This window comes from Dermochelys coriacea, chromosome 4 (assembly GCF_009764565.3).
Source record: "Dermochelys coriacea isolate rDerCor1 chromosome 4, rDerCor1.pri.v4, whole genome shotgun sequence".
NCBI classification, from domain to species: domain Eukaryota; kingdom Metazoa; phylum Chordata; order Testudines; family Dermochelyidae; genus Dermochelys; species Dermochelys coriacea.
This window is the reverse complement of record NC_050071.1, coordinates 124733912-124761325: the sequence shown is the minus strand read 5'-3', so window position 1 is coordinate 124761325 and position 27414 is coordinate 124733912. Positions and strand designations below refer to the sequence as shown.

General features: G+C 42.8%; 1 protein-coding gene across 14 annotated transcripts in view; it reads left to right on the top strand.

The window, feature by feature from the left end:
* RGS12 (regulator of G protein signaling 12) overlaps positions 1–27414 on the top strand; it is a 173554-nt gene that overhangs the window by 122402 nt on the left and 23738 nt on the right. For 13 of the 14 annotated variants that reach the window (XM_043512523.1, XM_038400158.2, XM_043512522.1 and 10 more), the window contains 6 exons: positions 3258–3401; positions 15819–15998; positions 18573–18726; positions 21916–21992; positions 24794–24994; positions 26153–26226. In XM_043512523.1, the coding sequence (XP_043368458.1) occupies positions 3258–3401; positions 15819–15998; positions 18573–18726; positions 21916–21992; positions 24794–24994; positions 26153–26226 (830 nt within the window). The remainder of the gene's footprint in view (positions 1–3257; positions 3402–15818; positions 15999–18572; positions 18727–21915; positions 21993–24793; positions 24995–26152; positions 26227–27414) is intronic. The other variant, XM_038400163.2, reaches the window with a different exon arrangement.

The window sequence follows — 27414 nt, the reverse complement described above, 5'->3', positions numbered from 1 at the left end:
ACAGTACTGTGGCTGAGGCCTCACCAGTGCAGAGTAGAGCAGGGCAGTTTCCTCCCATGTTTTACATATGATACTTCAGTTAAAACAACGCATAATGATATTCGCTTTTTTTCACAACTGCATCACACTGTTGACTCGTATTCAATTTGCGACTCACCATAACCCGTAGATGCTTTTTGGCAGTACTACCACCTAGCCAGTTATTTCCCATTTTGTAGTTGTGCGATTGATTTTTTTTCCATCTTAAATGCACTACTTTGAACTTGTCTTTATTGAATTTCATCTTGTTGATTTCAGAATGATCCCTCAATTTATCTGGTCATTTTTAATTCTAAGCCTGTCCTCCCAAGGGTTTTCAATCCCTCCCATCTTGATATCATCAGCACATTTTAAAGCATACTCACCACTCCATTATCCAGGTCACTAATGAAAATATTGAATAGTACCGGACTTAGGACAGTCCCCTCCAGGACCCCACTAGATCCCCCCCAGCAAACCACTGATAACTATGCTATATCTTTAAATCAGTTTTACACCCACCTTATAGTAATTTAATCTATACCACATTTCTGTTGTTGGTTTATGAGAATATCATGTGGGATTGTGTCAAAAGCCTTTCACTAGTACTTCCTTGTTTTTCTGAAACCACCTCAGGGTATTGAACCCAATTTGGTTTAATTTCCGTTTGTTGTATTCAGAATTTAGTTGTTTATAAAGTAAGTAAGTAAAAAATAGAAAGATCAAGATTTTTTTTTACTGCAGATATTCAAGTATATGGTTAAATTTTACTGCCTTCTCTAATTTAAGTCTTAAAGAATTTTTTAGTGATTTTTTTAAAAAAAGCACTAAGTCACAAGCTTTTATTATACTTTTGAAGAAACATTTGACAGGCTTGACATTTATTATTATTGCACTTTGAATATTTTAAATTTTATTGTAAATTCTCTTGATCGGAACATTTAATTACTTAGGAACTGCTCTGACAAAAATATTTGTAATGTTAAAGGGAATAAAAATTTTGGCAACCTAAAAATTTACAAAAAGAGATGTTTACTAAAATTGCAATAAACAGTAGCTTTTAGATTTTTAAATCTCAACAAAGGAAAACAAAAGGAGTAATGTAGGTGGGCAAAAGACATCAGTGTTTATTTGAAAGATTGAAAAACTAAGCTCCTTCCTTTTCTCTAGAGACCAAATTAAGGCTCCCCATATACTGAGATACATAATTGCTTATCTTTTTCATTTGGGAACTAGAGTGTACAGAAATAGCATATTTAACATACACTTGGATTGTTATAAACACATCAGAAGCAGGAACCATATTAGTGAGTGGGGCCACTGGCTGAGGTGCTAAAGGAGCACTCAAGGAAGACAGTTCTGTTGTGGAGAAGCTAAATGACTTCTTTTCATTGGTCTGCACTGCAGAGAATGTGAGGGAGATTTCCACACTTGAGCCATTCTTTTTAGGTGACAGATCTGAGGAACTGACCCAGATTGAGGTGTCAGTGGAGGAGGTTTTGGAATAGATGGATAAATTAAACAGTAATAAGTCACCATGACCAGATGGTTATCACCCAATAGTTCTGAAGCAACTCAACTATGAAATTGCAGAACTACTAACTATGGAATGTAACCTATCACTTAAATCAGCCTCTGTACTAGATAACTGGCGGATAGCTAATGTGATGCAATTTTTAGAAAAGGCTCCAGAGGCCATCCTGGCAATTACAGGTGGGTATGCCTAACTTTAGTACCGGACACAGTGGCTGAAACTGCAGTAAAGAACAGAATTATCAGACACATAGATGAACACAATATGTTGGGGGAAGAGTCAACACGGCTTTAGTAAATGGAAATCATGCCTCATCAATCCAGTAGATCTTTTGAGAGGGTGAACAAACGTGGTCAAGGGTGATCCAGTGGTTATAGGGTACTTGGATTTTCAGAAAGCCTTTGACAAGGTCCCTCAACAAAGGCTCTTAAGCAAAGTAGACAGTCATGGGATAAGAGGGAAGGTCCTCTCATGGGTCAGTAACCGGTTAAAAGGTAGGAATAAACGGTCAGTTTACAGAATAGAGAGAGGTAGATAGCGGGGTCCCCCAAGGATCTATACTGGAATCTGTGGTGGTAAATACATTCATAAATCATCTGGAAAAGGCAGTGAACAGTGAAATGGCAAAATTTTCAGTTGATACCTAATTACTCAGGATAGTTAAATCCAAAATTAATTGCAAAGAGTTACAAAGGGATTTCACAAAACTGGGTGACTGGGCAACAAAATGGCAGATGAAATTCAATGTTGATAAATGGAAAGTAATGCAGATTGGAAAATATAATCCCAACTCTACATACAAAATGATGCGGTCTAAATTAGCAGTTATCACTCAAAGAGATCTTGGCGGCATTGTGGCTAGTTCTCTGAAAATATCTGCTTAATGTGCAGTGGCAGTCCAAAAAGCTAACAGCCTGTTAGGAACCAATAGGAAAATAATTGATAATAAAATAGAAAAGATCATAAAGCCTCTATAAAAGTCCATGGTACATCCACACCTTGAATATTGCATACAGTTATAGTTGCCCCATCTCAAAATAGATATATTAGAATTGGAAAAGGTAGAGAAAAGGGTAACAAAAATGATTAAAGGTATGGAACTACTTCCATATGAGGAGAAATTAAAGACTGGGACTGTTCATCTTAGAAAAGAGACGAATAAGGAGGGATATGATTGAAGTCTATAAAATCATGAATGGTGTGGAGAAAGTGAATAGGGAAAAACTATTTACCCCTTCACGTAACACAAGCAGTAGGAATAACACAATAAATTTAACAGGCAGCAGGTTTAAAGCAAAAAAAGGAAGCAGTTCTTCACAGAACACACAATCAACCTGTGGAATTTATGACCAGGGAATGTAGTCAAGGTCAAAAGTATAAGTGGGTTCCAAAAAAAATTAGATAAGTTCATGGAGGATAGGTGCATCAATGGCTACTAGCCAAGATGGTCAGGGACGGAACCCCATTCTCTGGATGTCCTTAAACATCTGACTGCAAGAAGCTGGGACTGGGTTACAGGGCGTGGATCATTTGAATAAGTGCCCTGTTTTGTTTGATTCCTCTGAATCACCTGGCATCTGCTGCTGTCGGAAGACAGGGTACTGGGCTAGATGGACCATTGGGTCTGACCGATATGGTCATAATTATGTTTTTATGTCTTGTTTTGTAAAAATAAATTAATGCTGATAAGAATTCTGTTTTGTAGCTTTCTTACAGAGCTCGGGAGATCTTCAGCAGGTTTTTGTGTAGCAAAGCTACAACCCCAGTTAATATTGATAGCCAGGCACAGTTGGCAGATGATATTCTCAGTGCTCCACGTCCAGATATGTTCAAAGAACAGCAGCTTCAGGTAGCTACTAAATATGTAACTGCTTTTTATTAACATATGTAATTTACTTTTTACTTTAATGTGTTATATTTATGTATTTTTAAACAAACAAACATTTTCACTTGCTGCATATTTTGTCACATGTAGGAAGAAAATAGATGATAGCAAATATAAAAACAGGTTATGTAATCTAGTAATTGTACGTTGGAATTCCCCCACCGGAGTTTGCATGGGGGAATTTGCATAAGGGTGTGTGTGTGTGTGTGTGTGTGTGTGTGTGTGTGTGTACATTTGTTGTATGAGACTACTAACTGTTAACACATCAAACAATCTGAAAATCTTAATTCAATTGAAATGTTACTTTAGCAATCAGGGATAGTATAAATAATGCTACTTGGATACATTTCTGCCATTTTCAATCCAAATGGTTCATGAAAGTGTTTGTCTTTAGGGAATTTTGCTTTTACTTTGATTAAATGGTCAAATAAGGGGCGTTTTAAAGCTTTGTCTCTGAAAAAAAACTAAAGGCTGATGCAATTTAAATAGTATAACCTTTTGCATTCAAAACAAAACAGTTATTGAACAATTGGGAATACTTTCTACAGAGTCTGCTGGTCTAATTTTCTTACTTTTTTGATGTGTTGCATTTGTGCTACTACACACCTATTATAACAATGGGTAGGCCCTAGAAACAATTTTAAAACAGGAATTCTCAGGAACCTAGGCTATAATTTGACCAGCTAAAATTAAGCTAATGGTGTTTCCGTTAGCATCTTAGTCCTAGCTCAGACAAAGCCTTACTTTGTATTCTTTCAGGGAATGTATATTGGCAGGTACTGTATCTTCCTCTAACTGGAAAGTGCCTAGCACATGTTGGGCACAACCACATTATAAATACTAGCAACCTGTCAGATATGGAATTGAGACCTTTTAAAATTCAATTTCTGCTGTAACTTCTTGTATATTCCTCTGTGAATATACCTTTGGCGTAGTAATAGATTATCCTGTCTTAAATGGAAACTATTTTCTACAAAGGCTTTTTATTCCATACTTAAGCTGGTCCATCCAGATTTGAAGTAGTAAATATTTATTGTTGTGGTTTATTATTTATTATTTTGATTTTTTTCATGACCCAAGTACTGGAGTTGAACACAAATGAAGGAGACCATGTAGTGCAGTGTTTCCTCAACCTTTTTGTGCTGGCTATCCTGTTTGGAATAAATAAATAAAGTGTGACCTCCCTATTAAAAAATCTTGTGATCCCCTACCTTAGGCTGTGGGTCTTTGAGCTGCGGGCTTCAGCCACCCCGCACGGCGCGGGGCTTCAGCCATCCTGCACGGCTCGGGGCTGAAACATATATATTAGCTTCCCGGGGTCCCCTGTGACATAGAGCCCCTTGCAATTTCCCTGCTTCTAACCCCCTAATGCTGGTCCTGCTTGTGACACCTCCCCCCCCCCCCCCCAAGACCTATCCCATGACCTCCAAGTTCAGAAACACTGCTCTACTGGGTAATACTGTAGTCCATTCCCTTGTAGTGTATATTCTTCACATTGCAGAGGATTGATTATATGACGTACTCTTTTCTAATCCAAATGATCCTATGATTTCTATTGCTCCAAAACAGGAGAAGATATTTGTTGAAGCAAGCTTTCCTAACTGGGATAAAGATAGCCTTAAAATATCTAGTTAGGTGTCTGTTTTTATGTTTTAGTAGCATAAGAACAGACATTTCGGGGTCCAAAGACAACATAGCCCATTTGAAGGTAAACTGTAGTACACGTATTTCTAGTATAAAAATGACCTGAATTAAAAGGATATTGATAGCCTATAGCCGCTTCTAAGAATATAAATAATTATTCTGCATTCTGCTTCCTCTGGGGTTATAGAGTTTGTCATCTTAGCATTTTGCATATTTTTTTCCAAAAGGATTTTGTTTCTGACCGCCAGAATCTCCCTTCCTGGATTACTGATTGTCACTGTGTCTCCGTGGGTCACAACTGAGAATACCAAATTCAGGACAAGCTATTGGGAAAAGGGGCAGACATACCCCAAAACCGGGGTTATTCTTCCATGAGATATACCAATCGAGCAACAAAAGTAAACTTCTGTCTCACCACATTGGCTAACAAGTCAGAAATGCAGCCTCTTTAGGTTTTCCAGTCCTGCATTCAACACCCAGACACTAGACTTAATGATGAGTTGGTTATTTAAAACCAATTTCATCAAACAAAAGGGTTCTTCTGATCGAAAGGACCAACCACATACCCAGGTCAATATATAACGCAGATATTACACAATAATCACACTGTTGCCAATCCTTTAGTATCTAATATCTAAAGGTTTATTTATAAGAAAGAAAGAAAAAGAAAGAAAGGTGAGAGTTAAAATTGGCTAAAAGAATCAAATACATACAATAATTGCAAAGTTCTTGGATCAGGCTTTTAGTAGTGATGGATTGAACTGCTGGCTTGTTAAGTCTCTGGTTGCTTCCAAATTCTTTGGTTAGAATGCTCCCATTACTCTAAGTCCATAGTCCAGAGGTTTGAGCCGGAAAAAGGCAAAATGGAGATGTTTCCAGGGCCTTTTATAGCTTCTGCGAAGTGAAGGGAAAACCCATTGTTCTAGTTTGTGGCAAATTACAGGTAACAAGATGAGGTTTGGAGTCGCATGGGCAAGTCACATGTCCATCCATGCTTTGCTTAATCATAGCAGAGGCCATTACCCATACTCTAGTTAGAACGTCCTCAGGAAAGTCCATAAGTGTAGATAGGTGTCTTCCATAGTCCATTATGAGTTAAGTCTTCGTTGATGGACCATTCAACTTGAATAGTCCCTTCACAATGTGCTGGCTAAATATCTTGGTGTTACCGCAGAAGCAAACATTTGCAATACAGGTACATAGTTAATATTCATAACTTCAGATACAAAATGATACATGTGTAACCCTTCTGTCCATCAGAGTTGTCAGCAACAAGGGCCGGGTTCAGTATCTAGGGGTTCCATTCCAATAACGCAATGCAAAACCAGCTCGAGCCCACACCCAGTGACCTGGGACAAATATATACCACCCCCACTGGGCGCCTCTAAGAGGCAATACTTCCCCTCTCACAGGCACATAGTCTGAGTGTAGCAAAAAGCCTTTTAATAACAGAGAGAAACAATGTGGCATTATGTTGGGGAAACACCACCAACAGGATTCATACACAACCCATGAGCAAAAAACCCACCCCAAGCAAATTGGGCCGTGTCCTTTCCCTTTGGTTTTTGAGTCCAGCAACCCAAAATCACCCAAAGTCCCAAAAGTCCAACGACCCAAAAGTCTCTGTCCATGGTCAGGGCAGCCCCAGAGTTTGAAAGTTTATCTGCAGAGTTTTGCCTCCCACCTGGGTGGAGATAGGGGCAGGGGGGTTTAAGGGGCACCTTATGTGGTCCAAAGCTGATTGCCCCACCTCTCCATGGGGCTCCGCTGTGCCAGCCGCCCCCAATGAGCTGCTCCAGGTATCCAACAAACTGCTCTGCTCTGCTCGCCGTCCCGCAAACTGCTCCACCATATATCTTCAGGCTCCCCCACTACTTAACACAACACTCAGTGATTTCAGCTCTTAGTAAGTTTAGCTCTTTTATGATTTCAGCTAGTAGTAGGGGAGCCTCAGTGCCAGTGTACCATTAGCCCAAAGTGAATTCAGCTCAGCAGCCTGTAACTAGACTCCTAATAGAATCAAAATTAGTTCTGATATTCCACAATGGAGAGAGGAGGAATTGCAATTAGCATGTAAGGCCCTTACCAGGGGACCCATACCACCAAGTATTAATACCTGTCCCCAGCCTCTCTCTATTCACTGGGTTTTGGAACCCATGACCTTGCCTAGCAAGTACTGCTTAGTTGATGGTGAGTCCCTCCATCATAACAAAAGGCCGAGTACCGTTCCACTATCCTTGATTCACATAATCAGGATAATAACAGTTTATTCCTGCCCCAATAACAGAGAAACTGGGGCTCCTACAGCAGCCAAAGTGACCATCTAGGCAGGGTGGGTGTGCCTATGCAAATGAGATCAGCCCCTGAGTTCTTTTCCACAACCCACCATGACTCACCACCAGATGTCAGGGTAGAGCTCATCCTGACTCTTCTTACACATGCATACAAATAGCATAATCATATTCAGCAAATCATAACTTTTCTATTAACAGCTTACTTGACACATTTTGTATAAGATTTGTAGCAATTATATAACAGTGGTAGCAACAATGATCTACCTGGCCATGTTTTAATCATATAACATCACACTGTTAAACCTCTCTGCCAGTGCACGTAGCAAGAGCTTCTCTGCAGGAAACAGAAGCAGTCATACAAGTCCCTGGAGCACAGAATGAGTTGGTGGACTATCTCAGCAGATCATTCCACGGCCAAGAGTGGTCCCTTCGCCTGGACATTGTGAACTCAATCTTCCATCGGGGTGGTTTTCCCCAGACAGACCTGGTCACCATGCGATGCAACAGAAAGTGCCAGCAGTTTTGCTCCTTCCTGAGTCACAGCCTGGGCTCCATCGCAGACGTGTTCCTCCTCCCATGGGGAGGCCATCTCCTATATGCATTTCCACCTATCCCTCTCATCCAGAAGGTGCTCCTCAAGCCTCGGTCATATTGATAGCTCCAGCCTGGCCCCGTCAGCACTTGTACACAATACTCCTGGAAATGTCCATGGAAGCCCCAGTCACCTTGCTGTTCTTCCTGGACTTGCTAATGCAGGATCACGGCTGTCTCCAACACCCGAACCTCAAGTCGCTATACCTCATGGGGTGGAAGCTCCACGGCTGAACCCGATGGAGCTCTCCTGCTCGGACCCGGTTAGACAAGTCCTCCTTGGCAGTAGGAAACCTTCCACAAGGGTCACATACCTTGCCAAGTGGAAGAGATTTTCAATCTGGTCGATGCAGCACCGTTGGTCCCCAATGCTCTCCTCTGTACCACTTACACTGGACTGTCCTCTCCATCTCAAGCAGCAGGGGTTGTCCATGTCGTCAATAAAGGTTCACTTGGCTGCCATCTCTGCCTTCCACCCAGGCGCAGAGGTCTGCTTGAACTTTGCTAATCCTATGGTCAGCTGTTTCCTTAAAGGTCTCAACAGGCTATACCCGCATGTCCGACAGCCTGTACCGGTTTGAGACTTCAATCTAGTCCTTTCCAAACTCATGGGTCCACCCTTTGAACCTTTGGCAACATGCTCCCTACTCCAACTCTCATACAAGGTGGTGTTTCTGGTAGTGATAACCTCAGCCAGGAGGGTGTCTGAGCTCAAGGTCCTAACATCAGAACCTCCTTACACTGTGTTCTATAAGGACAAGGTTCAGCTCAGGCCTCACCCGGCTTTCCTCCTGAAGGTTGTCTCCCAGTTTCACATTAGCCAGGATATCTTCCTCCCAGTATTCTATCCTATGCCACACTCCAGTGTCAGGGAGCAGAGACTTCACTCACTGGGTGACTACAGAGCACTAGCCTTCTACATCGAGAGAATGAAACCGTTCCAAAAGTCCATCCAGTTATTTGTGGTAGTGGCAGACAGAATAAAAGGTCTTCCTGACTCTTCTCAATGGATTTTGTCATGGATCAAATCTTGCATCCGTGAGTGCTACAACCTGGCAGGTGTGCCTGCTCCCCTGATCACTGCGCACTCCAGCAGGGCTCAGGCCTCTTTAACGGTGTTCCTGGCACAGGTTCCCACCCAGGAAATCTGCAGAGCAGCGGTGTGGTTCTCCATACACACTTTCACCACGCACTACGCAATCACCCAGCAGGCCAAAGACGATGTTGCCTTTGGAAGAGCGGTGCTCCAATCAATGGATGACTCCGACCCGATCTCCTGAGCTTGGGCTTGTGAGTCATCTGATTGGAATTGACATGAACAACCACTCAAAGAAGAAAAAACGGTTATTCTCCTTCTCATAACTGTTCTTTGAGATGTGTTCTTCATGTCCATTCCAATACCCACTCTCCTATCCCTCTGTCGGAGTAGCACGCAATAAGGAACTGGGGGTGTGGTGAGTCAGCAGAGCTCTATATTGAGTGCCATGAAGGCGCAACTCCAGGAGGCACCCAGGCTGACCTGACGGATGCTGGTAGGGTAAAAGTTTTCCAGCTGCCGTGCATCAATTCAAGTGGTTCAAATTTCTTTAGAACTTTGGAAGTAAATATATACTGCTTAATTTTTTTAAAATGATGTAAATGATTTTAATATATTAGAGTAAGTTTAGGCTTTATAGGTGCTCATAATTTCAAATTTAATTTTAAAATAGAATTTTAAAAAGAAACATGTTTACTTTAAAAATCTGTTTTAATTAAATTATTTTTGTATATGTTAAAAACATTGATTCTTCTTCGAGTGCTTGTTCATGTTGATTCCATTCTAGGTGTGCACACACTCACATGTGCGATCATCGGAGATTTTTCCCTTAGCGGTATCTCTAGGGTCAGCTATAGCACTCTCTTGAGTGCCGCGCTCAGGAATCAGTATATTAGGTGATGTCGGCCCAACCCTCTCTCAGTTCCTTCTTACTGCCTGTGGTGGTTAGTCAGAGCACCTTTTCCTTGCCTAGCAAGGGCTAGCATTTTTTGTCTCATCTGATTGTGAGCCTTAGGGCTTTGTAAATAGTTTGTTTATAATAGTCAGTGTAATGTAGTTAAGTGTAGTTAAAAGTTAGAGTCGCAGTGGGGACTTTGTCCCAGGCGGGTATGGCCCGGTCTCTAGGGTTTAAGCCCTGCGTGGATTGCAACAGGCCTTTGCCTGTTAGTGACCCCACAGCAGCTGCCTGAAATACCTGGAGGAGTCACATGTGAAGTACGAGTGTTGCATTTGCAAAAACTTTCGACCCAGGACCCAGAAAAAGTGCGACATCCATCTGAGGGCCCTCCTCATGGAGGCTGCTCTCCACCCAGCTTCCGAAGCTTCCTGGCTGGACTTTACCTCTAGTACCTCGGCCTGGGTGCCTAGCACACCCCTGACACTGTGCTCCATCCAGCACCACTCTCTGTCACCAGTGCCCAAAAAGAAGGCCAAGAAGCAGGGCTCCCCAGCACCCGGCAAGAAAGGCCATTGGGTATAGGGCAAAGGACCCAGTTCAGGCCTCCCACCCACACCAGAACCACATGGACGAGTCTCCCCAATCGGGGCCCCTACCCCCACAAAGGATCCACCACTGACTCCTGGGAGCAGTAGGAGACCCAGACTTTTGGCGGGACTGACGCCTTCCCAGGCTTTCCCGGTGCCTAGAAAGCAGAGTCCTCTACCAGCTCTGCGGCACCTCATGTGCCACAGGAAGTGGCAAAGACTCCCTATGAGAGCAAGCTAGTCATCAGGACCACCCAGAAGGCAGTTGAGTGCCACCGATCCTCAGAGCCGAGGCAGTGCTCTCCATCTCCATGCCACAGATCTCTGGCTTTGCAGCCCAGGTCCTCTGCTGCTCACCCAAAATCACCAGCACCGCGATCATGGTCTCCACCCTCTCAGTGTGGGTCACCATATAGCTGGCACTGTTCATCTTCCTGCCGGTAGTCTTCTCGTTCAGAACCCCATCCCCCACACTGTGGGAACGGTCTCCATTGTGGTACCGGTCCCCCGGTCCTCCTATTTGAAGTACCAGTCTCCAGTGACGATGGTTAGCCAACAGATTCAGGCACCATCTTGTTCAGGGATGAGGATGACTGTACTGCTGGCATCATCCCACATGGAGGAAGGGGGTTTCGGGGTGGGCACTCACTCCACTTCCCCTTGCTGAGGCATCACCAGTGCAATTGAGCATCTGAGGGTTTGTCAACCTGTGCAATGCTGCCTTGGCAACAAGACCAGTGGCCAACGCAGTGGCTCTTCTGGAGTGCGTGGAGCTTGCCTTTGATGCTGATGCTCTCTTTGTAGCATTCATCAGCCACCACCTCGGAGCAACTGTTGACAGCACTCATAGGTCGTGGTAGAGGAGCGAGTGTCCACCCCAAAACCCTCCTCTTCCACATGCGATGATGCCCTGGGGCCTCTCCTGGGCAGTACAGTCTTCCTCATCCCTGGATGAGGTGGTGCTGGGCCTGCCGGATGATTTTAAAGAGCACCTGGCTCTGCTTTGATGGGTGGCCGAGAACTTGGGCCTAGAAGTAGAGGAAATAGCTGAGCATGTAGACACCCTGTTCAATGTTCTGTTGGCGTCTGTCCGTGCTCGTGTTGCACTACCAGTGCATGATGGGGTTTTGAAAATTGCCATGGCCTTCTGACAAACCCCATCATCCATCCTTCCCACCTCCAAGAGGGCTGAGAAAAAGTACTTCATCCCAGCCAAGGGGTTTGAGTACATGGCTCCAGGCTAGCTGGTTGTGTCTGTGGCCAATGAAAAGGAAAAGCAAGGACACAGCAGTTCAACCCCCAAAAATAAAGTGGCCAAGAGGCTGGACCATTTTGGGAGGAAAATTTATACAACAGCCAGCCTTCAGTTCTGGATGGTGAACCATCGGGTTTTTTGGGCAGATACAATTTTAACTTATGGGACTCCCACTGTAAGTTCAAGGAGTCCCTGCCCCAGGACTTGGCCCAGGAGTTTGTCACCATGGTGGAGGAGGGTACTGCAGTAGCAAGATACTCCCTTCAAATGGTGTGGGACACAGCTGGCTCAGAGCTGGGATGGTTGCATCAGTGGTGGTCATGAGGCGCAGTTCCTGGCTTCAGACCACTGGCCTATCCCAAGAACTGCAGGCCTCAATTCAAGATTTCCCATTTGATGGGAATGGTCTCTTCACAGAGCAGACAGATGCACAGCTGCATGGCCTAAAGCACACTCGGGCCACCCTTCGTTCCCTGGGTCTGCATATGCCACAATCGACAAGGAAGAAATTCCGGCTGCCACCACCCAGGCCTTGGCAGCCTTGACAGAAGTCTGTGAGGAGAAGGGATAGAGACACAAGCTTTAGTCACTGCCCTTCCTCCTCCTGCTCATCCCCGCAGCCTGACCTGGCAAAGCATCCCAGGGGCCAGAAGCATGCATTTTGAAGGTGCGCTCGAGAGTGACACCCCAGTCAGCTCCCCGGATCCACCTTATTCTTTCCTCGACCATCTTCATCCCTACCATTCGGCCTGGTCTCGGGTCACCTCGGACCACTGGATGCTGGTGATAGTATCTCGGGGCTAATCTCCTGCACTTGGGGGCAGTAGAGGAGATCCCTCAGGACATGAAAGGAAAAGGATTCTACTCCCACTACTTCCTAATCCTGAAAGCAAAAGGGGGCCTCAGACCCATTCTGGACCTGCAATGCCTCAAGAAATAGAAGTTTCACATGGTTTGCCTGGCCTCCATCATCCCCTCCCTGGATCCAGGAGACTGGTACGCCATCCTTGACTTGAAGGATGCTTATTTCCATGTTCCAAGACCACGGACGTTTCCTCTGTTTCATAGTGGGTGGACGCCATTTCCAATTCATGGCGCTGCCCTTTGGCCTCTCATCGGTGCCAAGGGTGTTCACAAAATGTATGGTGCCAGTGGCTGCTTACCTGAGGCATCGAGGGGTCCAGGTCTTTCCATATCTTGATGATTGGCTCATCAAGAGCTGGTCTCAGGTGCAGAGGAGCATCAGTCTGGTGTGTTCCACCTGTCACAACCTGGGCCTGTTGACAAACGAGAAAAAATCCACATTAAGGCCAGTCCAATGAATAGAGTTCATTGTGGGGGTTCTCCACATGACCAGAGCCTTCCTTCTGGAGGTGTGTTTTCAGGCCGGGTCAGACCTGATCTCCCATGTGAAGAACCACCCACTCACCACTACTCACACCTGCCTGTGGTTGTTGGGCCACATGGTCACATGTACATACATGATCTGTCGTGCCTGGCTCCATCTCCGCCTCTGCAAGTGTGGCTGGCGTTGATCTACATACCCAACAGACACGACGTAGACTGGGTAGTCAGGGTGCTGGATCATATCTGGTTGTGCCTGGATTGGTGGTTGGACCCCGGGTCGGTATTGGAGAGAGTTCCCTTCATGGCCCCATCGCTGTCACAGACCGTGGTCTCTGATGCTTTGGACCTGGGCTGGAGAGCCCACCTGGGCGATCTCAGCACGCAAGGCTGCTGGCTATGGATTGATCTGGCCCTCCATATCAACGTCAGAGAGCTCAAAGCGGTTTGCCTGGCCTGCCAGGCTTTCTTGTCTCACTTGAGGAACAAGTCCTGATGGACAATACTGCTGCGATATATTACATCAACAGGCAGGGCAGAGCCAGATGGCCCTTTGCCAAGAAGCTCTCCGTCTTTGGGACTTCTGTGTGCAGCATGCTATTCATCTGGTAGCTGTGCATCTGCCCGGGACCAGGAACGTGTTAGCAGATCACGTCAGTAGGACCTTCTTGTCTCACCATGAGTGGTTGTTCCATCCGGAGGCAGTATGATCTTCTGGAGGTAGGGGATTCCCCAGGTGGACTTGTTCGCATCCCATCAGATCAGGAAATGTCACCTGTTCTGTTTGATCCGGGGGATGGACAGGGGCTACTTGTCAGATGCTTTTCTGCTCCCTTGGTTGGGGGCCCTGATGTATATCTTCTAGCCAGTGCTGTTGATCCAGAGAATCCTTGTGAAGATCAAAGAGGATAGGGTGAAGGTTGTTATGATAGCCCCCATGTGGCCTTGACAGCACTGGTCTGGCATGCTGCTGGATCTTTCAGTAGCCGCCCTGCTGCAGCTATTCCTGTGGCCGGACCTGCTGTCCCAGACCCACAGCAGTCATCTACACCCAAATCTGGCGGTGTTGCACTTGATGGCATGGCTACAGCATGGCTGAATGAGGGGGAATGCTCAGCCCATGTCCAACAGATCTTGTTGGGTAGCATAAAGCCCTTGACCAGAGTGACTCACCTGGCCAAGTGGAAGAGGTTTATGTGCTGGACCTCGGACTGGGGTATCTGGGCTGAGCAGACTTCTCTGCAGGCGATCCTGGACTATCTTCTGCATCTCGAGCTCAAACGGTTATCCTTGTCATCAATCAAAGTCCACTTGGCCGCTATTTCGGCCTTCCGTCCTCTGCTCCAGGGCAGGTTGGTCTTCGCTCATGACATGACAAACTGGGTTTTGAAAGGTCTGGAGCATCACTACCTGCACATCGGGGATCCCATCCCTCCCTGGGACCTGAACCTCATGCTATCACAGCTTATGGGTCCTCCCTCTAGCTTCCTGCTCCCTTCTCCTCCTCTCCTGGAAAGTTTCTTTCCTGGTCACAATAACATCTGCCCGTAGGGTCTCTGAGATCAGAGCGCTTACTTCAGAGCCTTCCTGTACGGTGTTCTACAAGGAAAAGGTCCAACTACCCAAGGTAGTTTCACAATTTCATGCTGGCCAAGACATATACTTGCCCATCTTCTTTCCAAAGTCTCATAAATTGGAAGAGAAACACAAATTGCTCACCCTGGACGTCAGGAGGGCGCTTGCCTTCTACATTGACAGGACTAAGCCATTTCTCAAGTCAACACAGTTGTTCGTTGCAGTGGTGGACAGGATGAAAGGTTGCACAGGATTTTATCCTGGATCATGGTCTGCATCTGTTACTGCTATGATCTGGTGAAGGTGCCTCTCCTGGCGACTGTGATTGGCAACTTGACTAGGGCGCAGGCTTCAGCAGCAGCCTTCCTGGCCCAGGTGCCAATTCAGGATATCTGCTGGGCCACTAACTGGTCATCTGTCCACATGTTTACATCTCATTATGCACTTACCCAGCAAGCCTGAGACAATGCTAGCTTTGGTAGAGCAGTGTTGCAAGCCGCACATCCGTGAACTCTGAGCCCACCTCCAGGGATACTGCTTGCGAGTCACCTAGAATGTAATCAACATGAGCAGGCACTTGAAGAAGAAAAAGAAGTTACCTACCTTTCATAACTGTTGTTCTTCGAGATGTGTTGCTCATGTCCATTTCATTACCTGCTCTCCTGCCCCTGTGTCGAAGTTTCCGGCAAGAAGGAATTGAAAGGAAGTAAGGCCAGCAGTGCCTAATATACTGACACATGAGTGCAGCGCTCTAGAGGGTGCCACAGCTGACCCTACGGATATCACTAAGGCAAAAATCTCCAACAGCCGCACATGTAGGCACATGCACACCTAGAATGGAATGGACATGAGCAACACATCTTGAAGAACATTTACGAAAGGTAAGTAACTTTTTTTTTTAATCTACATTGGTTTTCATTTTGACCATTCTGGGACCTTATGAAAAAATAAAGCCTTATGCTAAGAGACTAGGACTCAGTTCTATTTCATTTGAAATTGATGCACAACTCCCACTTTCTTCAACAAAAGCAAGCCTGATATCTGTCTTCACATTAATGCTCTGAGTTTTAAGAACATAATACTTGAAAAATAGGCCTGCATTCTTCATATGAGATTTAATCTTGTATAACCATTATCCCCCTGCACTTACATTTCAGATTTTTAATCTGATGAAGTTTGATAGCTATACTCGCTTTCTGAAATCCCCGCTTTACCAAGAATGCATTCTGGCTGAAGTAGAAGGTCGCCCTATTCCTGATCCACAGCGTGTTCCCAGCAGCCCTACATCTAAACACAGTATCAACTCAGAGCGGTCCCATATCTCAACACCAAAAAAGGTGACTTTTGATTAAAATGTTACTTTTCTGAAAACTAAGTTCTTATCTATAGCTGAACTTCTCCTCCCACTCCCCAAATTTGTTGGAAGATCAGCAAGAATGTATAGAAGCTAATGAGTTTTCATATTTACTAGTGCTGACAAAGTATCTAAATGCCAAGTCTTAATGTACAAATTGTTTTATTTGTGGATAGGTTTTTATCCATTATAACAGAAGTTACTAACTCCCTTATGTATTGCCTAAATGAACACATTTTGTTCTACAACTAATGAAATGAGGTAATTTATACTTTATGCACTAATTCAGAAATTGATTTTGATTGAAGTCCACAATTGTTAGGAAACTAAGTTCTGGTATTTTCAACTGCAGGTAGCCAGTTAAAATTCAGCCAGGGCTAGCAGTGAATGCTAGTACAATTGAGGGGTGCTTTCAATGATCTAGGTGGAGTGAGTTGGTAATTTCAGTCAAGTTCCCAGTGGACAATTGCCTACATCACAACACCCACCACTGCTACTGTCTCAAAATATCATCCTTGCTGTCCATCCAGCAGAGAGGTCAAGGGTTAAATAATGATGGAAAATGAACTTCCCTCTCATCCTTTACTAGAGTAGTATCCAGCTTCTGATCCTTAAGAATGACTGTGTTAAGAAAGCTTGTGTCTGATGATAAATATGAATTGAAAACTATCTATGAGCCATGTTCTGAGATTTTTAAACTGAAATGATTGAATCAGCCCTGTTGCTACAGGAAGGAAGTAGGGGACACTGAGCAGCAGTTCTCTACAGTTGATAATCACAACGTCATGGGTTGGCCACCTGGTGCATTGAAGGGGAGAGGGGAGGGAGCTTTGGCTGCTCCATTATCTGTTCCCCTGACAGGTTGTGGGAGCCGTAAGGAATGCATGATAAGCACTTGATTGTCTCTACCTGAGCATCAGCGAGCAGGTAGCAAAAGACCTCCTCCTCCACCACACAACCCTAGAGAGATGAAGGGGAGGAGAAGGTGATAACCAAAATCTAATTACAGCTTCCTGATTCTCTGCTCCAACACAGGTTGGAAAATATTCTAGAGTTGCTCTAACTTGCATCAACTGACAATGGTCTCCTAAGGTAGCATGCTAGCAGGATAGCAAGCATGCTCCACCCACTCCTCCCTATGCCTGTCACATCCTTCTGCACCAAGAGTTGTGGGATGATACATATAAGAGTTGACTACACCAGGTCTCTTGCCTGTTTGGGATTCCCTTATACCTGTGAAATCCCCAGCTGGAGACTTGTATGTGGTTTCTGCTCTCTTTGTGCTGCCTTTGAGCGGAGAAGCAGAGAATTTGTCCTAAATTTTGACTGTTGCCCTGTGATTTTTGAAATAATATATTTGACCTTCAAAGTGAAAAGGTTATTGCTGTAGAATATGATTTATGAATGTTGGTTAGGGCAATGTGGGAAGTTTGCTTTTCTGATGCAACTATTCCATGGAAAAAGAGGACTTGAATTAATCTGGTACCTTTCAGAAGAAATAATTCACGAAAGAATAATTTAATTAATTAATTAATAAAAAGTCCTATCTGGAAAGCCAGAATTCCTGGCAGTGACTGGATGTCTATGCTGGTAACTTATGAGTTTAGTCTGAATTTCCTGGCCTGTTTTCAGCCAAATTCTTCATGTTGTTTAAACATTTTTTATTATAAAATTTGTCTAGGTAAATGAAAATTAAAAAACTCTAAAAGCTTGGGAATCTTTAAAATTATTTAGTACTTTCATAGGAATCAGAACTTTGCTCATTCTTATTTCCACAATCATTGATCACCATTTTAAAATTTGAGAGTTTTACCTTTGCAACTAGATAATGTTACCACAGTATTCATTATTTAGCTGTAAAGGTAATTTTTAACTCTCTTTTTTGTCTGCCACAGTATTTTTGGAGCATCCACTATTTTATGGGTAGAGGTTGTTGTTTCTTTAATTCAGAATTTAAAGAATATTTTAGTGTGAAAAAGATAAATGCTCATTAAAAGAAAATGTAGGCATAACATTATTAAAATATATCTGCATTAATACTTTTCATCATTGACTATTATTTGTTATACATAAGTAAATGCTAGTTAAGGAAGACATTATCAGATACCTGTATTTAATTTTAATTTATATTTCAAGCCTAGGTAGATTGCTACACAGTATATGAAATTCTATATTTTTTTTTAAAACCAAGTAAATGGAAATCCAATAACCTTTTTAAACCTTTAGTTCTCTAATTGTAGTCCGTAGACTGCCAGTAGTCTGTGAAGAGCTGATTAGTCACATTATGCTGCTATTTCTTTTTGTTTCCAGCTGCGTCACTTTTTCCCAATATTACTTTTCCATATAAGCAGTTTTTGTTGTTGTGCTGGCATGTTATTTGATTACCAGTCTCAGGGGAACTGGCATACATAATAATGAGAAGGCAAAAGGACAATCAACCAGACTCTCTCTCTCTCTTAAGATATAGTCCACTTTGGGAGAGTTTGAGAATCCATGCTTTAGACAATATATTTGCAAGAGTGCTCCAGCTAATGTTTTATCTGTGTTTTGATGGTAGTTAATTGGAAAATCAAAGTCAGGAAGGTCCTTAAATGAAGAATCTGGAGAGGAAGATGCTGAGAAGAAAAAAAAAGGGACATTTTTCTCCTGGTCAAGAAGTAAGAGTGTGGGGAGATCGCAGAAAAAAAGAGAAAATGATGACTACCAAAATGGTGAGTTTCCAAGTCCTGCTTTGTTGCCAGATTGCTTCAGCAACAGACAGAATTGCTCCCACTATTAACACTCAGCAAGGAATCTACACCTCATTACTACATATGACCTGGAGCAGATTTTTAATGATCTGCTGAGCTGTGGAGAGAGGGAAATGGTGATGTACCCCTATAGCCAGGAACAGTCATGGAGGTCTGTAGACAAAAGTCTGGGGAATGAGAAATTTGTAGCATTACTTTGATGTTCTGGACTAATGGGATTTCCCTCAGCTGTTTAAATGCGCTTTCACTGTAAGTTGACTCTCACCATCTCTTATATTCTTATCCTACCTTGGCCTTGATGGGGGAGTCAAACAGCTAGATATGGAAATAAAGCAGTAGGTGTGGCTATGCCCAGGTTCCTTCAGCTGAAGTTCATGGTGCTGCAATTGTGGTGCCTCTTTTGCTTCCTTTCACGACCAACTACTGTAGATCTAGAGTTACAGAGTCTGTCTTCCATCTCAGGGCAAACAGATTGGCCCCTTACAAGCAGATCTGTGGCAGACTAGGAGACTTTAGCTCCACTTTACCTTGGGGTTAGATTGATGAGGCCAGTTCCATTAGGAACTGAAACTGTTGCCTCCCATTCACAGCAGGTGACATGTCACACGCAATCTCTGAGCCAGTTTCTGGCAGCCCCTTTCTCTCCAGCACTTCTCTGTCTGGGTGAATAGTTCTTCAAAGGAGCCTCCCTACTGCAGTCCTACAGCATGGTTGTACAGGTTTAAGCAGTTCAGCTTGCAGGTGCAAAGTAACTTTTAGAAAATGATCTGGAGGATGGTGTGGATTGCACCCTCAGAAAGTTTGCAGATGACACTAAACTGGGAGGAGAGGTAGATACGCTGGAGGGTAGGGATAGGATACAGAGGGCCCTAGACAAATTAGAGGATTGGGCCAAAAGAAATCCGATGAGGTTCAACAAGGACAACTGCACTTAGGACGGAAGAATCCCATCCACCACTACAGACTAGGGACCGAATGACTTGGCAGCAATTCTGCAGAAAAGGACCTAGGGGTTACAGTGGACGAGAAGCTGGATATGAGTCAACAGTGTGCCCTTGTTGCCAAGAAGGCCAATGGTATTTTGGGATGTATAAGTAGGGGCATTGCCAGCAGATCGAGGGACTTGATCGTTCCCCTCATTCGACATTGGTGAGGTCTCACCTGGAGTACTGTTTCAAGTTTTGGGCCCCACACTACAAGAAGGATGTGGAAAAATTGGAAAGAGTCCAGCAGAGGACAACAAAAATGATTATGGGACTGGAACACATGACTTATGAGGAGAGGCTGAGGGAACTGGGATTGTTTAGTCTGTGGAAGAGAAGAATGAGGGGGGATTTGATAGCTGCTTTCAGCTACCTGAAAGGGGATTCCAGAGAGGATGGATCTAGACTGTTCTCAGTGGTACCAGATGACAGAACAAGGAGGAATGGTCTCAAGTTGCAGTGGGGGAGGTTTAGGTTGGATATTAAGAAAAACTTTTTCACTAGGAGGATGGTAAAACACTGGAATGCGTTACCTAGGGAGGTGGTGGAATCTCCTTCCTTAGAAGTTTTTAAGGCCAGGCTTGACAAAGCCCTGGCTGGGATGATTTAGTTGGGGATTGGTCCTGCTTTGAGCAGGGGGTTGGACTAGATGACCTCCTGAGGTCCCTTCCAACCCTGATATTCTATGATTCTAAGATAAAACAAAGCAGAGACATGGAGTAAAAAAACCAAAATATTCCAGTTGCCTTTCCCCCAAGTCAGGATAGTTCATCAGAAAGTTAGTGCATTGTGTTTTGTAGGCACCATGGTCACAGTGCACAAGTTCCCATATCCTCTCACAAATGATTGGGATGTTCCTCTGAGACCCTTATTTTAAAATATGGGCTTTCAGTTTCCATAGGAAGAAATGTTTTCTGGAAGGGATTTATTCTATAGGTCTGTTACCCGAGTGTAAGGTAAGTGTAAGTTTTAAGTTGTAAGTTTGTTTCTGTAAGTGTGTTAAAAAGCTAAGGAACAATCCAGCTGAAGAAATCACAGAAACCAGCCTCTACTTGAGTGTAGCTGAGAAAAGGAAATTTTGCAAGCCATTAATTTTTCACTCTGTCTAGTAAGTTGGAACTGCAGAAGGAAACCTCATTGAATCAAAGTGGTGAGTGCTTTGTTGTAGAAACCTAGTTTACAGATAGGGAAATTACTTCTCCCTACAAAAAAACAAAACAAAACAAAATCCCTGAAGGAGGCATAGAGGAACAATTTAAGGAGGGAGAATGAATTCCACAGGCACCGAATGTTACTAAAACACAATCTAATTGGCAGAGACTGGGTTGTGTAGTCTGTTCATTCAACTGCTAGTCAGTCAGTAGCTTTTGTTGAGAAAATTGCAGATCTTGTATGAGGGCAACACTAAACTATTTTTAGATAAATGAGGTCTGGGCTAATTGCACTGTGTTTGAAATAATTTCTATTAGTGAAAGTATTTGCATCTCTGTAGTTCATTGCAATGAAAGAGCACCACATTTTGGCAACTGCAGAGGTTTGCACAAAACAATTAACAGGCAAACAATTTTAAAAAAATTGCAAAAACAAAACTACAAATTCTGAAATCCACTGCAGCAGTCAGCTACTCTAAGGCATTGTGTTTACTGCTGTCTCTTCTTCCCCACCATTTGCCTACCATGGTTCTTGAAAAAGCCTTGAGAGCTGTCCAGTTGATGTCGGGGGGCCATGAACGTGAATGAGGGCTGTAGAATCAGATACTAAGGTTATAGACCTAAACTTTAATAAGTGACAAGGGATTGAGTTCTCAATTTTTGAGTGTCCAACTTGAGACACCTTAAAAGAGCCTGATTTTCAGGGATCTGATACGCACCTTAAAGGTATTGTAAATTGGTAGTCATTTTTTAAAAAGTAGGCAGTCACCTCCAAGAACAGGGACCTTGTCTTTTCAAAAAGCCATGAACACCTGTAGTGTTATATAAGCAATAAATAATTACATTTAAAAGATGTTTAAATGTTCAGCATGTGAAGATAGTACAAGGATTTGGAATTTTTCTTTCCCAGATCAGAAAATGAGTGTTTTAGTCAGATGACTTGAGGTTTTGTAGCACCTTTAATGAATAGTAAAAACAAGCATTTCTACTTATCACTCTGCTTTTCCCACTCTCAGATTCTATGCATACCAATGGATTATTTTGCAGACGTGAATCACAAGGCTCTACGTCGTCAGCTGCAAGTCTTGAACTGGTAAGGGCCAGCTCCTTAGAATCAAATAGTATGAGAGGAATGAAAAAAAATGGGAGTGATTGTTACCTAGGAAATCAATAATAGCCCCATTTTTCTGCAATAGTATAAATAAACAAAATGTATATATGTATTTGAATGTAAATTTCATAATACTTTTTAGACTGAACTTTAAATTTTTTTTTATAGCTATACTCATTTTCTGAAATAAGAAGGGTCTGGTTGTTTAAACAGACAGTTAGATGAATAGTTAAATATTTTTAAAGAACACTTATAGTGCTACTTGTGGTCCTAAACTATCTTGCTTATAATCGAAGGATAAATATCTCTTTTATGCATTTCGTATACCTGTTTTTTAAAATTGTCCTGCCATCTACAAGCTATCCTGTCCATCCTGTCTCCTAGCTACCCCAAGTCTCCTGTTCCTTTGGACATTATAATAAAAGTTTGCGTTTTTATAGGGTCTTTCAATCCAAGGACACTAAAGCTCTTTACAAACTGACCCACCTTGCCTCCCAGCTACTGCAGCTCTTAAACTCTGCCATGATCAATTGCCTGTTGAATTGCTCTTTAGGTCCTCTTCCTCTTGACTTCCTCTTTGAGCTCATTTCCTTGATGCCCCAGCTCTTTCCAGCCCCAAAGCTGAGTGTGCCTCCTCCTGGTCACTATAGCTTGACTCTGTTCCCAATGTTTGAGGGATAAAAGAGTGAAGCATTCCCCAGCAGCATTTGCAACTAAAACACCACAACACATGCTCATATGTGGAGAAACAAGAAGTGAAGACACAGTAGTTATAAACAATGTAGTTCCACCTCCACAGTCCAAGCTGAATGAAATTCACAAAGTAAACAATATAAATAATGAAAAGTAAACTTAAAATTTAATATAACCCTAGATTTAAAGTGAATTTTAACAAAGCGTATAAAATAATATAATTTTAAAATATCCTTTTTTATCCTGACAGTACCCCTTTGACTTACAAATTTGATTCTAAGAATCATACAGATTCTTGTTGATATATGTGATGCTAGTGGGTAAACAGAGAAATAAACAGTGAAGAGCCATATTGGTAGCATCCATTTAAATTGAGTGTTTAATAAATACTTCAAAATATTACCTTGTAAAAACAATACTTTGTATGTACTAAGATGACTTTTCTGTGGCTATAATTAGGGCCTTACCAAATTCACAGCCATGAAAAACGTATCACGAACTATGAAATCTGGTTTTCCTCGTGAAATCTGGCTACTGAAGGAGGGTCACGGTATTGACACCCTTACTTCTGTGCTGTGTTCAGAGCTGGGTGGCCGGAGAGCTGTGGATTCTGGCCAGGCACCCAGCTCTGAAGGCAGCGCCGTCAGCAGCAGTGCAGAAGTGAGAGTCGCATGGTATGGGAGAGGGTCATCACTTTTCGGGGAAGCAGAGCCGGCCTTATAGGTGGGCAACTGCCCATGGCTCCATGGTTGGGGAAACACTGGGCCAGGGGACGGTCTGGACTGGGGGCTCCTACTGTGCGATAAGCTCGAGCTGCCGGGCTAGGGAGGGACAGGACTTTCTCTTCCCTTGGACAGGCCATTCCCAGGGCCAGGTCAGACCCACCTCTGGGAACTTCCCCCGGCTGCAGGAAGCTCCATGGCTGCTGGCTGGGAGCCGGCTCTGAAAGCAGCCCTGCTGCCAGCAGCAATACAGAAGTAAAGATGGCAATATTGTGACCCCCTACAATAGCCTTGTGACTGCCCCCACAAGCTCTGTTTGGGTCAGGACCCCCACAGTTACAGTACCTTGAAATTTCAGATTTAAATATCTAAAGCTGTGAAATACAAGATTTTTTTAAATCCTATGACCGTGCAATTTGCCAAATTGAACTGTGAATTTGGTAGGGCAGGTCCCAGCGGTTATTCCCCCAGGTGCCACAGGGACATGCCGGCTGCTTCCGGGAGCGGCGCAGAGCCAGAGCAGGTAGGGAGCCTGCCTTAGGCCCACGGCACCTCCGGAGGGGGAGGAGTTCATCAGTGGGGCCTGCAGAACCCTGGGAGTACACTTGGGGACCCCCAGGGGTCCGTGGACTCCAGTTCGAGAAACACTGCATGGAAACTTCAGGGAAGGCAGTGTGGTACTGCCTCCTGCTTTCCCCCTGGGCTGACTTCTCCCTTTCTGGGGTGGCTGCACTTGAAGTGCAGTTTGGCATAATTTGGAACCTGTTGCCACCTGTGTGGGTGACTCTGGCCCATAGACTACCAGCTTCCATTTCTCTGTGATGCATTTCTACTTGTAGGATGTTGGTTGATGTGTATAACATGGCAGAAAATTTTTGAGAAAATTGATTTTTCTAGGCATCAGTCATCTTATACATAGAATCTTCATATATCTGTAGTGGTGTGATAGGAAAACAGTGGTACATTACATATGCAGGTAATTAGTTAATGTAGACAGTTACTTATTTGTAACTTAAGCAACTTTATTTATGCTTTATATATTTTCACAAGAAGTTACTTTACTCTACAGGGTGGGCTGTCTTTCACCCCCCCCAAGATATTGAAGTTCTCTGATTTACTCATTTTTTCTGAAAGCAAAACACCATCTAAAAATTCAGCTATTTTTAAAGTATGTTTAGATTTGTGAAGTTTGGTCTGTGGTAGCGTCTTTGTCTTAAATGGAAATAATTCTAAAACAATTACTAATAGAAATATTCTGAAGGAAGGGTAAACCCCAAAAATGGTTAAAAATGTGTTCCCTTGCTTAATTTGATTTGTTGGACTGTAATATTGTGTTTGTTCTTAACTTTCATTTTTGTTTCTGACAAGTCTGATGCCTCTCGGGTATCTGCATCTATGCCTGATAAAGAGAAATCCTCAAAATGCTGCTGTATAAACCTTCCAGATGGCTCGTCCTGTAAAATGATTGTTAAATCAGGATTCTCAGTCAAAGAGATGTTAACTGGGCTCTGTGAGAAACATGGCATTAACATAGCTGCAGTAGACCTTTTTTTAGTTGGAGGAGACAAGGTACTGTATGTTCCTATGCTTTTTTTCAAAAACTCAGACTTCCTAATCAGTTTACTAATATGGGATTATTGATTATTTAGGGGAATACTCTACCGCTTTATATTCAGACTTCACATTGACAATAATGGGATTTATGTGTGTTGCTCAATAGAAGAATATTAGTGAGATCATTACTGGAATACTGTGTCCATTTCTGATACTACATTTTTAAAAGGATATTGAAAAAATGGGAAGGGTTCAGGAGAGAGCTACGAGAAGAGTTGAGTTCTGGAAAACATGTCTTAGAGGGAGAAGATTAAGAACTTCAGTCTGTTTAGTTTGCCTGAGAGAAGTTTAAGCAGTGACTTCATAACAGCCTACAGTATCTACATGGAGAAGAAGTTTTTGATAGACAGCTCTTTAATCTGACAGAAAAAGGCATAACAAGATCCAGTGATTGAAAGCTGAGGCTAGACAAATTCAGAACAGAAATAAGGGGTGTGTGTGTGTGTGTGTGTGTGTATTTATTTATTTAACAATGAGGGTATTTAACCATTGGAACAATGTATGAAGCAAGGTGATGGATTCTCCATCATTTGAAGTCTTTAAATCAGAACTGGATATCTTTGTACAAGAGATGCTATGGTTCAAAAAAGTTATGGGCTTGATGAAGATTTTGTCTAGTGTTATGCAAGAGATAAGACTAACGATCCCTTCTAGATTTAAAAACTGTGACTATAATCCTAATTTACTTGTCTTCCTTGTAAAATAATCTGTTCTTTTAAATCTTTCTGCCAACATTATTTTGTCGTACATTCTGTTTGTTCAGCCCCTTATGTTTACATGCCCAGGCCTTGTATGAGATGCTGAGAGCTCTCAATACCCATTGACTTTAATGGGAGTCGGGAATTGCTAAGCACCTCACAGGATTGGCCTCTATGTCTTTTGGAACTAGCCAGAGAAAAAAAGAAACTAATCATGTTGCTTGCTGTAAATTAATACAATAATAGCCATACACACAAAGCTTAATAATGGTTCTGTCTCTCTTCCTGGGCTAATTTTAAAATGGCTTCTTTTGTTCTGCACAGCTGTTACATATTGTTAAATGATGTATAACAAGTGACATGTTCCCAGTTTAACACATTTTCTCTTCTTTTGTTCCAACCATATGCTCTATAGCCACTTGTATTGCATCAAGACAGTAGCATCTTGGATTCTCGGGATCTACGTTTAGAAAAGCGTACTTTATTTCGGTAAGAGAAAAAATATTATCTTTTTGTGACATTTTCCACTCCAGCTAATGTAAATGCTCCAGAATGCATTCTGAGTTATATCTGTTCAATAAAATAAAGACGAGTGTAACACAGAATAACATTTGGTATGCTTGTGGCACCTTAGAGACTAACAAATTTATTTGAGCATAAGCTTTCGTGAGCTACAGCTCACTTCATCAGATGCATTCAGTGGAAAATACAGTGGGGAGATTTATATACACAGAGAACATGAAACAATGGGTGTTACCATACACACTGTAATGAGAGTGATCAGGTAAGGTGAGCTATTACCAGCAGGAGAGTGGGGGGGGACACCTGTATTCCCCATGTATTTTTTTAAAAATTATTTTAGAACATATTAATCTGTTTTTTTTAGATTTATCTCAAAATGAAATAATACTTCATGCAAGCTATATATAAAAAAGTTGAGCTAGTAGATAGTTTTAAACTATCTGAAACTACTTAAGAACAGCCATACTGGGTCAGACCAAAGGTCAATCTAACCCAGTATCCTGTCTTCTGACAGTGGCCAATGAGCGAATGAACAGAACAGGTAATCCTTTAGTGGTCCATTCCCTGTCGCTCATTCCCAGCTTCTGGCAAACCGAAACTAGGGACACCATCCCTACCCATCCTGGCTAATAGCCCTTGATGGACCTATCCTCCATGAACTTATTTAGTTCTTTTTTGAACCCTGTTATAGTCTTGGCCTTCACAACATCCTCTAGCAAGGAGTTCCATAGGTTGACTGTGCGTTATGTGAAAAAATATTTCCTTTTGTTTGTTTTAAACCTGCTGTCTATTAATTTCATTTGGTGACCCCTAGTTCTTGTGTTATAAGAAGGAGTAAATAATAGTTCCTTATTTACTTTCTCCACACCAGTCATGATTTTATAGACCTCTATCATATCCCCCCTTAGTCATCCCTTTCCCAAGCTCAAAAATGCCCAATCTTATTAATCACTATTCATATGGAAGCCCTTCCATACCCCTGATCATTTTTGTTGCCATTTTCTGAATCTTTTTTAATTCTAATATATCTTTTTGATATGGGGTGACCACATCTGCATGCAGTGTTCAAGATGTGAGCGTACCATGGATTTATATAGAGGCAATATAATATTTTCTGTCTTATTATCTATCTCTTACTTAATGATTCCCAACGTT